General features: G+C 40.4%; 2 protein-coding genes across 2 annotated transcripts in view; one reads left to right on the top strand and one right to left on the bottom strand.

The window, feature by feature from the left end:
• Positions 1–6,119, bottom strand: part of kcmf1 (potassium channel modulatory factor 1) — a 13,680-nt gene extending 7,561 nt beyond the window's left edge. The window contains exons 1-3 of the mRNA XM_034090492.2: positions 5,911–6,119; positions 3,846–4,013; positions 840–979 (exon numbers count right to left, since the gene is read on the bottom strand). Of these exons, the coding sequence (XP_033946383.1) occupies positions 840–979; positions 3,846–4,013; positions 5,911–5,926 (324 nt within the window). The 5' untranslated portion in view covers positions 5,927–6,119. The remainder of the gene's footprint in view (positions 1–839; positions 980–3,845; positions 4,014–5,910) is intronic.
• Positions 6,120–9,132: 3,013 nt separating this feature from the next.
• Positions 9,133–14,930, top strand: lipg (lipase, endothelial). The gene is made up of 10 exons (XM_034090490.2): positions 9,133–9,465; positions 10,588–10,778; positions 11,015–11,194; positions 11,956–12,067; positions 12,153–12,371; positions 12,635–12,877; positions 13,068–13,188; positions 13,651–13,878; positions 13,986–14,090; positions 14,211–14,930. The coding sequence occupies exons 1-10, from the start codon at positions 9,375–9,377 to the stop codon at positions 14,221–14,223; spliced, it is 1,503 nt and encodes a 500-aa protein (XP_033946381.1). The 5' UTR covers positions 9,133–9,374; the 3' UTR covers positions 14,224–14,930.
• Positions 14,931–16,699: the final 1,769 nt, after the last annotated feature.

A 16,699-nucleotide genomic window follows, 5' to 3' on the forward strand; every position in this document is an offset into this window, starting at 1 on the left:
AAACACTTTCATAAAATTATTGTTATTACTGTGGAAAATGCATACAAACCAAAAACAGTTCATGTCAAAATGAACCCTTATTCAATATTAGGTACATTATTTGCAATCATTGGCATTGGGATATATTTTTTAAATCCTCTGGAGCAGAGAGGAGCTGTGGATTGTTGTCATTGATTAATGCATCAGTGTTTCTTAGGGTCAAAAACACTAAACTCACAACTTAAAATGAAAGCGTTTGGCTTATTTAATAAAAGAGCACATGTTCAATGTGAAAAGTGACAGTAGATTAGTTGCAATTTCGTGCTATATATATAGAATTTCAGGGGGGGGGGCGCGGGGCGCAGCGTCCCTCCAAGACAATGGTAGGGGAAACACTGCACATATTATGCAAAATCCCCTTTTTCATGTCTTTTATACATACACACATGTTTAAAAAGGGGACATACAAGTTCAGAAAGAGATTCAGAAGTTCAGGAAAAAAGATTCTCACTTTGTGTCCTCCTGATCCATTTATATAAAAACCTGTCTAAAAATAAGCTGATCAGATTTTGGCCACTTTATGATGTCATAATGATTTTTTGTGTTGTGTAACCATTATTTTAATCTAAAGTAACAGACCCAGAATCAGCACTTTGGAAACAGGGCTGAAACAGAGGAGATTATGGGATGCTACAATGCATGATCTGTTTGGTATTTCCAGCCAAAAATTCAGAGACATGTTTTGTATATATCTGAGACCTATAATATATTGATGAAAAAGAGGATGATGGGGGACCTTTAAGATCTGTGCAGTTATTAAAGGGTGTCATAGAGGTGGTGAAGCTTCAGCACCCACTCACCACTTCTGTGGAGGTCTCTGTGTGCTCCGCAGCCACGTGCTCCTGCAGGGAGATCTCTGTGTAGCCCATCCTGCCACAGTAGGGACATGTGAAGGCCTGGGGCTGCTCCACTGAGAACGCCTCTCCACCGTAGTACAGGTCTGAAAATCAAGACGGACATTCAGACTCAATGTTTTGGCATTTCTTAACTCAAAGGCAATGTCAGGTGCTGTGATTGCAGTGTTGCTCATACGTAGGATCAACGTTTTATCACATCTGCCACAGAATCCAACATGATAAAGAAATCCTGGTGACGGGAGTCGGACAAAATCAAAGTTGAAGCTGCAGAAGTATTTTTAAGCCTATTTGGAATATATCAATTAAAAACAGGTCCAATCAACATGCTGAGAAACAGCTTATAGTCAGGAGACTGTTAATTATAAAAGATTATCTTGCCAACTCGCATAACATCAACCTGGAGGCAGTTTGGAGAAGCTGTTAAAACGAAACTGACAAATTATTAAGTTGTTCGGATTCATTTTGAATGTGTAGTAGAAGCCTTTTTAAACATCCAGTGGACACACACCATCAGCTAAACGAGTAACTTTCGTCTCAACTTCAATTTAGGCAAGTCCCATTTCCAGATTCCTGATAGCGCTGTGTTGATTTCCATACATTTCTGAGGGACATATGAAATTATGTAATTGATAAATGCTTCACGCTGTTCACCAGCTAGTCCTCAACACCATTTGGCTGCCAAATTAGATAATGTAGGTTTATCTGTATTTATCTTATATACATTAGGGTGGTCCTTAGTACCATGTACATTTTCAAATTCATTTATTTTAAGCTCCAACCACCGGAATTCGTTATAGTCAAGAAAACTCTCCTGGTGAATTTTATTCAAATTCCAACAACATTTACCCCTCCCTCATCAACCTTGGCCTCAGTAGGGTGGTCCTTAAAATTGAAAGTCGGTAAGTCTAAGCTCCAAGCCCCAGAATGCATTCCATTAGTCAAGAAAACTCTCCTGGTGTATTTGTTCCTCAATCTGACAACATTTAATAGACTTTCCGACTTTCAATTTTAAGGACCACCCTAATATACATGTTAATAGTCAAGAAAACAATGATTATTGCAGTTTTAAGGAATACATTTTGTAATATGCCTTTCCTGACCTACTGCATCGCCCATAATAAGCCAGCCTAAAGCAAGAGCGTATTAACAGCTAATATACAACCACTCATTTTAAACATATGGCTCATTTTAGACATATGGCTCACATTAAAGCTTTTCAAAACAATCGCTCTTTTAAATTCCTACGATCAAACTGTGAGGGTAAATAATGATATCCTCCATCAAAACAAATAGTTCAGTGTATTTTCACTGAAATTATAAAAACTGCAAAAGTCTTTATGAGCTTGCACCTTCTTCTGGGTTCTCAGCAACAGTTTGTATTTTTTTTTTTGCAGATTGTAAAACAGAATTTATGGTGTGTGAAATGCTGAATATGAACAGATTTCACAGTGGCAATGCATGACATAATAGTACAAGCGGTTGTAAAACAGCAAGAAAGATGGTCCATTCATCAAACCATGACAGCAGATCTACTGTAATGCTAACCAATAAATGATAGCAATTGCATTAACAGTACTTCTAGACTAGTCATTGAAATCTCTCTATCCCCATTGCTGCCGCTTATTTCATGTAGAAATAAATCATACCAGAAGGCCCAATAACAAACTCCCAAAATCTCCTCAGGCTGTCTGGGTCACATCAGTCATCACTAAACAGTTTGGGAACAGCCTCCATGTCAGACAACAGAAGCCAGCGGCAGCAAAAGACAACATTCACTGTAACAGTTTAACTTGTGCAGGCTTATTAAAGCCACCAAGGTGGTTTCCAAAGACTGCCAGTATTAGTTGTTACTTTTATGAAATGCCAAGATATGCAAACTCTTGATTGTTTGTGACCCACTGCTCATCTTTGAACAACCTATAAACATTCCTGATCATTTGTTCAAAGTTTTTTTCATTGTGTTAATGTTGGCATCCCTTTCACAACAGTCCACAGACACACACACACACACACATCCTTCCTTTAGATCACATGTGTCAAACTCAAGGCCCGGGGGCCAAATCAGGCCCTTGGTGGATTTAATTTCGGCCCGCAGAATCATTTTTAATTACTATTAGATCTGGCCCTCCGGTATATTGCACGCACACCTTCACTCCATCCTGAGGATTTCCTCAGCTCAGAGCCCGAGCCCAAACGTTGATGAACTTGCACCCAAGATGAGAAGCCAAGTATCTGGCTTAGTGTGCATCACCGAGCAGCACACTGAGTTTAATGGATATTTCCTTCTGCACTTTCTTTCTCACGACAACAGGGCATGTTTGTTTTTTTCGTTGAGGAGAATAGTTTTGTTGAAGCTGTTGTTGGCCTGTGGAAAAATGTAATCATAAGAAATGACTCCGGAAAAGCTGCAGATAGAGCCATAAGAAATGAATGCAACTGATTATTTAATGTCAATGTTGTTCTTAGGCAATAATTTAAGCTTTGTTAGTTCCAGGTTTAATATGTGCAATAAGTTCATTTCAATAACTTTTGCAATAAACATTGAACCAGTCCGGCCCTCGACTAGTAACCATTTATTTTTTATTTTGGCCGACTGTGTATTTGAGTTTGACACCCCTGCTTTAGATACAGATACAAATCATACTTACTCTTATATTCAGGCAATAAATCACTATTAAAATCAGATGATACTGTAGCTACTGTGTGTCTGGTTTAGGGTTAACTTTAGAACTGAGCTGTAGAGACTAGAAAGCAAAATGTTATCACATTATGTTCAACAGCTGTATGTTCTTGTCAGATTGTCAGTGAATTACCAATATCCTTTTACCATTAAGTATTACCAAATATCTGAACCACAATAACGAATATCATATTAATGAGTGAAAGGCCGCTGTCTTTCCATAATCTGGAATACATAATTAGCCTGATGTGAACATCAACTCTACTTACCAAAGTCAACTCGGGTTAATATACACTGCATGGGATGCTCTGTGGTGTGTCTGGTTGTGGTTGCACCGCTCTCGTAGCACGATGCGCACAGATCGTAGTCATAGCAGATTAAACATTTGTATCGTCGACCTCTGAAGTTGCCTTTTAAACATGCATCGCAGCTCACGCCTGAGGGGAGAAACATCATACATGACAGGAGAAAGAAGGAAGAGGTTAGATTTTGTTAATCTAAAATTAGTGTTAATCAGAGAAAGTAGTATGTCTTTTACATTTACATTAAATAACATGTTTCTACTGGGATTTTCTTAATCAATTCAGTTTAAAATGACCTAAGAAGTGTATTCCTATAATTAATGCATTATGTACAAAGACTACAAGCTATATAATTTAACCTTATTCAAAAATATAACTTCAAAACATATACAAGAATTACAAAGAGTTATTTTTAAAAGAATGGTAATGACATGCTTGGGGGTTTATGCATGTGGTGGACAGTACATGAACACCTTCTAATGCAATCTAATACAAATCCCCACAGTAATAACTACATCCATATGTGTTCATGTTAAGTTTTAAATGAGTCTGTGAAAGAAGTATTTTTATCCTGCGATAGTGTACTGGATTGCATAATGTGTCAAGAGTTACTGATTTGTTGGACTTGACTACGTTTTGTATTCTGAGTTTGGTCGAACATTGCTTCTTGTTCTAGTGGTTAAGTGACAAGGGTGAGGCGATTTCCTGTGTTGTTATTGTTAAATTATTGGAAGTCTATGTTAAAAAAATATTCAAAGGAAATGCCCTGCCACCTAAAAATAACCATAGAATAGACACAACACTCATTTGACAAATTACAGGCAACACAGAATATTAGAAGTTGTCACTGTGTTATTTAATGCATCATGTATGACACGTATGTTACTGTGTCCATCCTAACAGGAGACATCGTTCTCAGGAGTGACCAATTCACATTCTAATAACTACGCATGTCATTCATAAAGACATCCTCTCCACTATATTCATTCCAGCACTATATTTAACAGGCTTAACCCTGTGTGTCTCTGGGGGTAAAGGACCCTCTCTGTTCAAACCCAGGCCATTCCTGATTGACCAGGACAGTCGTGCAGTTGTGGTGTATAGTATGACACCAAGCTGTCTAAACTCCATCATATCTCCCTCCATAGAGCAATGCACTGTGATCCTGTTGGGCAGCAGCTGACGACTAGCCCGTTAACGACACTAACAACGATAACCATCAGACAAAACTTGATGATTTCTGACAGTAAAGCTGGCCACAACGACAATATCAACACAAACATGCAAACTAAAGGCCGCTCAGGCCAGACTAACCTTCGCTGCTGAATAACCATTTCACAAATACACCGGAGCGTTAACACTAGCTTAGCTCATAAGCAAGACAGCTATGGAAGACTTTAACTAACTAAACCTTTTACTGACTGATGAGCTCAAACATCTACTGACGTCTTCTTGACACCAACAGCCAACTTCAAGCCCAACAAGGTTGGTCACAAGGACGAGGTGGATGGGGATTTGTTCAATGTTAGCTGGCGAAACTGGAATCTAAAGGCCAACTGTTACCGTAAGGCTAAAACATGCTAACATGCACAGGAAGACATGCCCCCACAACCCCGCAAAGCCACCTGGGATTCCCTGCTCTCGTATGTTTCCTATTCTCGGCACTCCCCCTCGCTCCACAGCTTGTTAACGTTAACCTACAGAACCCATTACCAGCTAGCGTGCAGGCTAGCTAGCACACTTAGCTAACGTTTACTAGCGTCTTCCGCCTGTATGACAGCGTTGTTTTGGTCAACTAAAAATGACTGGTGTACATGTTCCAAAACGTAACATTATGTGAGATGGATTTAACACACATTTTGTGGCCGCCATAATGCGTCCTCACGAGATTACACTGCAACCTTGCCGCTAGCTAGGATGGGCTGCAAAACAAGACATTCTCGACTAGCTAACATTAGCTCACGGTGCTCTGTCAACGTTTTTAACACACATCCCGACATGCTCACACCTCGGAGTTTAAGCCTGTTTTTACCTTCATGGCGGGACATCCTACGAACACTAGCGTAGCCCCCTGCTCGGGCTCCGTAGCTTGCAATACAGAATATTATTAGTGAAGAGAAGAGAAGCCGGGGTTGGTTGGCTGTCCCTGGCCTCTTCCCTCATGAAGGATCCGGTCTGGCTCGATGCCCCCCCTCCGCCTCCTGCTGTGTCACTGTCCGGTGCGCCGCTGCTCCGTCCACACGGTGGCGCTGCTGCCTCATCCGTGGAGCGAAGGGTAGTTTAGCTGGTGAGTGGCTGTGGACATTTAAATCGTTGTAATAATTGGTGGAAAGAAGTACTCAGATATTGTACTTAATTAAAAATAGAACTACCAGAGTGTAGGAATTCTCTGTTACAAGTCCTGCATTAAAAAATGTACTTAAGTTAAAGTACAGAAGTATAAGCATCACAATACTTAAAGTAGGCCTACCCAAAGTAAAAGTAGGCTACTCATGATGCAGATTGGTTAAAATCTATGGTTAAAATATGTCTGATTATAGTTATTGAGGCATTTATGTGTTTATCAAAGCTGGTAAAGGTTCAGCTCATTTGAAATACTTTGTATACTGCAGGGTAGCTTGTGGAGGTGTAACTAAAGGCTTATTTGAGTGGTGATTATATTTCACATCATTAATCCTTCTGCAAAATAACTTAAGGTATTACATTAATTTAGTGGAGTAAAAGTACACTATACCTCTGATTTGTAGTGGGGTATGTACAAAGCATCAAAAAATGGAAATACTCAAGTAAAGTAAAAGTCCCTCAAAAGTATACTTAAAGGTGGGGTAGGTAATTTTGGAGAAACCAGCTCGAGTGCGCTAGAATTTGAAAATACACAGCCGGAACAAATGTGCCACTTCCTTACAGAGCCCCTCCTCCAACACACACGAACGCGCACATGACCAATGAGGGCACGAGATAAATGTGTGCACAGATGGAAGGCTGACACGTGTTGACTCTAGACATTTTGAGAATTCTCACTTACAAATAAACCTTGCAATTTCTTTTAATTAACCTACAGAGGAATCATTTGAAAACAGTACTGTTTACAATCAAATCCATTTTAAATTGTATTTTTTTTTAAAAGTTTTTAAATACTTTTAATCCCTGAATGGCATGTAAGTAACATAAAGAATAAATAGACCTTCGAAACTCAAGCTTTGTTCACACTTTGTGGCTCGTATCTGAAGTTATTTGGACAATAGCAGAGTAACTAAATACATGAGTACAATGGTACATTAGATAAATATGTTTAAATTACACTCCTTCTGCTATTCCCTGAGAGCCTGCGTAGGTGATCGTTTTAGTATTTAACAGTGCCTCATTGTTAGGTCTTGCCAGGCAGACTGGGAAGGCAAAAATCAGAATAGGTCAGCAAAGTGCAGAATCAACTTGGCAGTCAGAGCAAGCAGCTGGCTGAGGTGAGTGTGGATGGAAAGACTAACTATTCCTGAACAAGAAATGCTACATTTGCTTTCTAACAAATATAAAGGCCAACGTCTGGTATTAGTTTTGGTCAAACAGACTTATTCTGGGAAGTGGTGAGTTCTGCTTTTTAGATTTTGGAAGAACTACAGAATTGTTGTTAAGCTAACTTTTAAATTAAGAACAGAGAGAACTTCACAGGCTTTAATGCCATATGCACAATAGCTACAGTGTAGAAATGGCAAGTCCCAAGATAACAGGAGGATGGGATGTCAATTCAACTTGTATTTCAGTATTTTTTGTTATAAACCAGATTTAATCCTTCTAGAAACATAAAAAATTATTGGTTCATCAGTCGTAGGACATAGTGTTATTTAGTATTTAAGATGTTTGCTATTTTAAGCCCCATTGTGTGCTTGAGGACAGGTACAGTATATCATATTCCTCAAAGACCTTCCCTTGTTTCAAATTTCAGAATACACTCCACGTCCTTCATTGCAGCAATAACTACTGCCCTCCCTGATGTCCGTGCATGAATCATCCTATATGAAATGGGCCTTCACACGCTGCATTGCATCATCTGATTATTTGAACTCTAGTAACCTCTCAAGGTGCACCATCTGCCCTGTTTCCATAATACAGTATGGCTATAAATACATTGGTAAACATAGGACAAGTTATTTTGGATGCTCGTGCATCACACCACACTCTCACATTCCTTTGAACAATACGTTTGATGTAAAAAAAAATGGAACATTTCTAAGTCAGCCCAAGTCATGGTGAAGCCGGAATAATTCAATGGATTTTTTTGCATTTCACATTTAAAGTACATTGTTGGTTAAAAAGAAAACACAATACACTAATGGCCTATTATTTATATTACTGTAATAGATCAAGGTACCATGCAATCACTAAAAAGATTAATGTCTTATGGCTCTTGTACCTTATAAAGTCAATAAACCCACTGACTGCACATTATCACCATTAGCAGGACATTATGATCAGAGATGCTAAAAGCTGTTCAGGTACCAGGGGCTGCTGGGATGGCAGGTGACACTTCCTCCTGACTACTGTCCAATGATGTATGTACACAAAACAGTGGTGCTATTGTTGCGGAGAGCCTTGCGTGAGTGCGTTCATTCTTCCTCTCATCAATTCAAACTGGTCGGTGAGCTAAGCTGATGGTTTGGCTGCGCGCCAGGCACAGGGGGCGATGCTTTCAGGGGGGAGGGCGCCACACACACACACACACACACACACACACACACACACACACACACACACACACACACACACACACACACACACACACACACACACACACACACACACACACACACACACACACACACACACACACACACACACACACACACACACACACACACACACACACACACACACACACACACACACACACACACACACACACACACACACACAGCCTTTTAAATGTTCCCATTAACGAGGGGGATTGTCGGTTACCTACAAATTACACCGACATAGCCAGTGTTTATAAAACTGGTGTCTCCTCACGTCATTAGCTTCGTGACTGTATATTGATTATTTGCACATTGTTTTGGATCCAGTTAGGCAACAAAATAAGCTCTCTGACCTCCATCCCGCACAGCAACTGGTTTTATTGCGGCTTGCGTCATTACACACCCACAAGGGTTAAAGCACGCTCAACGTGAGGAGCCTACTACGAATTCATTCAGTTTGCCACGCCTTCAACGTAAACAAATGGGGGCTTGACCAATAAGAATCACGATAGATCAGCCGATGATCAGATGACTGGAAAGGGGAACTATTTAAAACTCTAATGAGACACTTGATGCAAGTTTATACATTTCTTGAGCGGTGTAACACAGGCGCGCAACAAAACGCACCACGGGCTCTGTTGCTCTTTGTCACAACTGGATCTAAACTCAGTCACCTACCTACCCTCCGCGCAGCCACCGGCAATACAGAAAGATATTAGTATTTTCCCAGGAAGATTTTAATTCCACCACACTCGTCTGTGACTGAGAAATGAATCATAAAGCCCTTTTACTGTGGATTTCCCTACAGTGTGCTTTTACGCTTTTCTCTTCGGCTACTGGGGAAAACGCTGTTCCTATAGGTAAGAAATGAGCTTTGTGTCTTTTGTTCATTCATTTCTATAATTTATTTATTTCCCAGCTTCAGAGGGAAGTGTCAAAATCTAACATCGTGTATGTAAAGTAGGGCCAACAGGCGATTTTGTTAAACATTTTAATGAAACGATATTATAGCATAAACGTCCCATTTCCTCAAATCCTCCCCGCAACCCCCGCTTGATTTATCTGTATTGGCTATTAGGCGATATTACAAAAGCGAGCAAGTGTTGTGGGCAGAGTGAACCAGAAAAGCGGGGATGGATTTAAAGACTGCGACGTGTCCTTTTTCGGAGCAGCAGGAGTCTTGACGCAACGCTCCAAGTGGAGGACACACAACGCCACGTCTGTGGGAACTATTTGCAAAGATGTTCCGCTGAATCCGCGTTTTACCGAGCACCGCTCACCAGCGTTTTTACAACCCAGCTGAAGTCATTTTGGTCTGTTTGGCCCACTACCAGAGGGTGTCGGGTTTATTTAAATTCAGATTTGACGTTGCTGCTATCGAGGCACGATGAATCCAGACTGGTTTGAATTAATGCTCCCCCTTTATCAAACACAAAGAGACCAAATGATAACTCTTCAGTTTGAAACCCCCGACATGTCTATAGGCTAATTAGAATGTTGATAAACTGTCCGCATCCTCTGAGCTTTCCACGGCTTCATGCATTTGTAAAATGCTTTCATTGTACCGTTTTAGCCTCAGGCCTGGGAGCACACTGTGTTAAAGTCAGATATAATTAAACCAGCTCTGGCTGCAGCTGTGTGAAAAAGCGTGTGAAATGAGAGAAGAGAATAAGGGTGGCGGTGAGATTTGGGGTCTGCGCCTGCGTCTCGGGTACAACTTGCACTTTACCGGCATTATAGTACCAGATGTTGGCTGCAACAGCCAGTTGATTGGTTGACTCATTTCACTTCCTGTATGTGTGAGGCATGATTGGCTGAGTGCATTCAGAGCTGTGTTTTAAAATAATATATATTTGTTAAGGAGGTTACTGTTTTTTAAAATTATTAACAAGAAACAGGAATCAAAAAAGCGAAAGAGAAATAAAGTTAATTTTAAGCATATGCTAAATTGAATCTCAAAATCATGTATAACTTTCTTTCAGGTGAAGAAGGTGGAAAAGATGAACAGCCAACTGACAGCAAGGTTCTTGATGGCTCCGTCAAGTACAACATGAGGAAGAGTTTAGATTTTGACCATGAAGGCTGCTACCTGCAGACTGGCAAGACGGAACGTCTGGAGGAGTGTGGCTTTAACGCCACAGCCAAGACAATCTTCATCATCCATGGCTGGACGGTATGAGCTGAAATAATTTTGTATCATCGCTATATCAGTCCCTCTCTTTCTCTACCTGGGTTTATCTTGACAAGCCTTTCTTCTTACTGAATGAAGGGCATTTATGTGTTGGGTCTGTATCCAGAGCACTTTGATTGTTGGAATTTATCATGTGAGCGTGAGCTAACTGAGTGCAGAGTGTCCAAGAGGTCATAAAAAAGTCTTGCTGACTGACTCCTGTTCTTTTTCTCTTTCAGATGAGTGGGATGTTTGAAAGCTGGATGCACAAGCTGGTGTCTGCTGTGATGCAGCGGGAAAATGAAGCCAATGTGGTTGTTGTTGATTGGATATCCCAGGCTCAGCAGCTTTACCCGGATGCAGTCAATCACACCCATGACGTCGGCCTCCACATTGCTAGCATGCTCAACTGGCTTAAGGTGTGTACAGTAATTTATGTATTGTTATACTTGCACTTGGTTTGCTCTTATAAATGCTATTATGCTCCTTGTTGTGCTTAACCTGAATGATGAAATTGGGGTTCTATTATGTTTTTTTACTTATGGTGGAGGGGGTAATCTGATCTATCTTGGCTGAAAAGTCAGTACAGCTGCGTGACAAAAGAGCAGCCGAGTACCAATAAATCAATCAAATCTGCCCCCCTTCTGTCTTACCATCGGTGCGATTTTAAGAGACCACAGCATGCTTTGTCAAAATGACAGTGTGTTTGATTAAATTATTATTATTTTCCCTTCATTTTGGATGTCTTGTGATCTCCCAAGTTGCTCCGAGGCAGTAGCTAAAGTTCTCTCTGGCACTTTGTCTTTACAGCTAATAGAACATAATACTTGATATTATCTAATGTGGATCAGGGTCAATTTAGTACTTTTGCGGCCAGGACAACAACTTCCATAAAGAGCACACTGTCACTTAATTTGACCGGTTCACACATAGCAATAGAGAGATTCAGGCACCCTGCCATGTGGTTGTAAACGTTGACAAAGAGTATTTCACGGGGGGAAAGTGAGACAGATGGTGGAGGCGCTGTTGCATGGAGGGTACTGTCAGTATTTTCTGTCCGGGTTAACTGAGCCTTGCTCAGCTGCAGGCACTACTGATCATCACTGGCTCTAATCCAGGATTTGTTCAGTGTTCGTGGTGTTCAGCTGCTGATGTGAGTGTTATGTTTTTATCTTACCAGGATGAGCAGCAGCTGCCTCTGGATAAAGTGCATCTGATTGGCTACAGTTTAGGCGCTCATGTAGCTGGATATGCAGGGAAATTCGTACGAGGTTCCATCGGCAGAATCACTGGTAAGTTAGGTGAAATGTGATTACTCAATTAAAACTCCTCAGATATGCAGTTGTCCTGACCTTTTGTCGCTTTTATTCCTAATAGGTCTAGACCCAGCAGGACCAATGTTTGAGGGTGTTGAGGCACAGAAGCGCCTCTCCTCTGATGATGCCGACTTTGTGGACGTTCTGCACACATACACTCGTGAGGCTTTGGGTGTAAGCATTGGGATTCAGGGGGCAATTGGAGACATTGACATCTACCCCAATGGTGGAGAAGTGCAGCCCGGCTGTGCCCTGGGTGACGTCCTGGCAGTTGCTGGAAGTAAGTGCTTCAGAAATGGCTCTTTGTTTGTTTGTAGCCCCAGCTGTCCACAACAAGAGCTATCAGTTACACCACATCTGCAGAAAACAGGATTGACTTCACTACATTTCTTAGTTTATTTGTACAATGTCCATCGGCATAAAGGAGTCAATGATACTTTCTTAGTCTATATTGTAGTCTCTATTAATCTGTTTAAATAAAATTCAACATAGTCCTATTCTTTAACTGTAGCCTAATGTACCTGCCTTCTCCTATTTCTCAAGATTTCATGGAGGTGATGAAGTGCGAGCATGAGCGTGCTGTGCACTTGTTCGTGGACTCCTTGATGAGCAAGGACCACATGAGCTTTGCCTACCAGTGCACCGGCCCTGATCGCTTCAAAAAGGGCATCTGCCTCAGTTGCCGCAAAAATCGCTGCAACAACATCGGCTACAACACCAGAAACTTGCGCAAGAGGCGCAACGTTAAAATGTATCTGAAGACAAATGCTGACACTCCCTTTGGAGGTAAGTCACAATGAGATGCTTTGTGAATGTATTGCAGGTTTGATCTTTTACATTTTTATGATGATTACTTTCTTCTGTAAAACGACTGCATTATTTCACTTCCATATTTAATACATTTGATAATGCCGGTGTAAACTACTACTGTACACAGTGGATCAAACATGAACTCTGTTTTTATGTTTTCTTTAAGGCTACCACTATCAAATGAAGATGCACGTGTTCAACAGAAAACAGGCAGACAATGCCGATCCCACTTTCCATGTCAAGTTGTATGGAGCCCATAATGATACAACAAATATATTTGTTGATGTGTAAGTATAAAATGTAAAGCAAAAAAGCCTTTTATTCAACTTGCATGATGGCCCTTAAACCGACATGCGCTGGTTTGGCCACTGTCTATTTGTATGCAGAAACTGGAAGCCACACTTCATTTTCATATTTATAATTACACACACTGCCACGTTATACATTTGGATCTTGAACTTGCCTCCATTTTTAAACTTCCAAGCACATAGTCTTTTCTACTTTCAACTTTAATTTCACCGTACCATAGATGCAAATGCTTACTCAAAGTCTTTAAAGTCACAACCTTTGATGTAAGAGCAAGACATGGCATTAGACAGGCAGATTCTGTCTGCTGAAGTCACTCACTGCACGTTTTTAAATGTATTTTTTAGTAAATCCAAATTCAAAAGTTGATTTGAGCACACAGATGCTATAACTTCAGTTTGCTGGGCACCTGACTTACCCAATATCTCTTCCCTTTTGTGCAGCCATGATGAGATCATTGGTCTGAACCAGACTAACACCTTCTTGGTGTTCACTGAGAAGGATATTGGTGACCTGCTGAAGATCCGCCTCAGCTGGGAAGGAGATTCTGAATCCTGGAACTCTGTCTGGAAGAGCCTTAAGAAGAATATCTGGGCGTGGAACGTCAAAGCTCCCAAACCTGTGCTGGAAGTCCGACGTATTCGTGTAAAAGCTGGGGAAACTCAGAAAAAGTAAGTAACCACTCTTTAAAAAAAAAAAAAAAAAAAAAAAAAAACCTTCATGTTATATTTTTTAATTGACAAATAATAACTGAGATTTCTTTTTTACATTGTCCCAGGTTTACATTCTGTGCCGAAGATCCTGAAAAAACCCACATTTCACCAGGGGACTCTATCACTTTAGTGAAATGTCGTGATGGCTGGGAAGTGAAGCCAAGAAAAAGGTATGAAACGTGACAAATGTCTTGTCGTATGTCTTTTCAGAGTACTGCTTGATTATTATTTTTGTGTTCTACTGAATGATCATTACAAATGAGTAAATTAAACTTGCTTTTGTTTAACAGGCTTCTCATGTAACAACTTAGCACCTCCAACAACCAACACACCATCACCATGGGAGACCCAACATGGAAACGCCGGAAACACGGCCTTCTCTTTATTTGAGCACTTTTCTAGGAGGAAGATTGATCGTGGCACAGTCGGAGGAGCTAGACGGGACTCTAACTGCGCCTGGAAGGTCTCTATTGGTTTCTGAAGACAAGGACTCCGGGTTATGGCCAGCGCATACGAGATGGCTGAAAACAATGCGTAGGCTGGAAGCAAGGAGCAGTCCTAAATGTGTTTCAGAAAGTTCCTTTGTGACTAGTGACGTAGAATACAGACCTGTGCCAGTGGACAAACACCAGCAAATAGTTACTGTATTGTACATTTTTAAATATTTTTTATTTATGAGAAAAATGGAAGCACTGCAAGACCAACGTAATTTATCAGAGAACATCCCATAATGAAGCATATGTTCAATGCATTTCTCCTGGATGCAGTATTTGTGTGTTTGTTTGTGTGCATTAATGTGTTTGTTTGTGTCTGTTGTGACCAAGAAGTGTGCCTTTCTGCTGAGAGATTACTGATACACTGTATAACTGATGGAGATATCTTATCTCATTGCACACGATATGAGGTTTTGTCGATAGTGCTATTGTTACTGTATGTGTCCTTTCTTTTAGGGGGGGGGGGGTTATGTACATAATGTAAATAACCTTTTTTTTGAAAAAATAAAATCACATGTTATTTGTAGAAACTATTTTGTTTACTTGTCATTTCACCCATCACATGTTGGTCTGAAATCATGTTTCCAAGTAACTGGCTACGTAACTATGTAACCATCAGAAATGCAAACCTTGTTTTTAATGCGCCATTGTATTGAGAAATTATGAAGGAGTTACAGTTGAGAGACAATGATTTCACAAAGGGATTTCGCAAACCAGTTTACAGGCTAATTGTAGTATAAGTGTTGTCAGATTACAGCCGATGGATCCTGAAATTGCATTTCGGTCAAAGTGTTCTTAGCCTTTTCGCTCTCTAAACCCACTAAAAACCTACAACCTGCTCAATCTGGATTGGCCAAAAACCACTTGGATTACAAAGTGAAAATAGAAGGCTCACAATACAATCTTGAGATTAGCTGTCATTCAACAGAAGCTCATTTATGCTCCCTCTCAACCGAAGAGAGTCTGAATCAAACACTAAATATTAACACCCGTTTTTAATCCGAAAGTATTTGTGATCACACATGCTCTAGCAATATACTTATCTATCATATTTCAACATACAATGTCTCTCTTTGTAACACATGGTTGATTGTGAGTGGGGATATATCATGTAAGAACATTCCTGAGCTGTTATGACAAATTGGCATGAACTTCATGCCAGAAAAACTGGATCATTGAAACTCAAATATGTTGTGTCCCACCCTCCTCTGCCCTGTCATGCAAAACTGAAATACCTGGAAGTTTACTAAGGGGAGGTTTGTCTTCAAAATATTCTACACTACACATCCAGTGTCAGTGATTAGTTGTTTTGTCAGCTAAAACAAGGCAAGCCTTCATTTTTCCCCGTGTATTCTGGTTGTAGATCTCTTGTGAATCTCATTACAGCAGTTTCCCTCCAAGAAAACCTGCAGTAACCCCACAAGTCTGTCTGTTACTGGAGCTTTCGTGCCTCCATCCTAATAAACATACCACCCAGTGTTGGTTTGGTGACTCACTTGAGTTGTGTAGTCATGGAGCATCTTAACCACCCTGATGCCATCTGCCCATCTTTAGGGCAGTGCATGGTTGCCCAGTCAAGCTCATTTCCTGAACTGTAACCTGTGCGTTAATATTAGGAGAGTAGTAGCAGTAAATATAAGGGTTTTGAACGCTTTAAATGGTTATTTGACAAGAATATTTTTGATTGAAGGTTAATTTACTATTTCTTTTACGATCTTGAAGGACCTCTCAAAGACAGATGGGGTTTGCTAAGTATCACATTATTTTAAAATGGAACTCTGGCCAAATGATTTCGGGTTGTCAGCGGAAAACTTGTGAAATTCGGGATATTTGATTAAAATTGACTTTATCTCTTTCCGACAGTTCACTCCTTCTTGAGGACTTTGACACAGTTGTTCCTGGAACTGATTTTGGTCTGGTGTTCACACAAACACACTCTCTGTTGCTGGTGTTTATTTAGCCTTGTGTCCATGTTCCACTATACATGTTATGGATGTACTGTCCTTTTACATGTTTGTTTAAGGTAAACACAATTATTTGCATGTCTAGTTGCTAAATATGAAGCTATCATCAGATACCATCTCAATTAAAAAAGCACACAAATGATAGTTCAGTGAATAAGGCCCATATCTGGGGGAAAAACCGACAGCATCTCTTAAACTCAATAATTCAGGTTTACATTTCATTTGGTTAAACTGTACAAAACAACGTTGTCAATTTACAGCTTACCTCACACAATGTCATGCTTCTGAGTTAAACGCTGGACAGGTGTTAGTACATCAATC

The sequence above is a fragment of the Pseudochaenichthys georgianus genome, chromosome 9 (assembly GCF_902827115.2).
Source record: "Pseudochaenichthys georgianus chromosome 9, fPseGeo1.2, whole genome shotgun sequence".
Taxonomy (NCBI): domain Eukaryota; kingdom Metazoa; phylum Chordata; class Actinopteri; order Perciformes; family Channichthyidae; genus Pseudochaenichthys; species Pseudochaenichthys georgianus.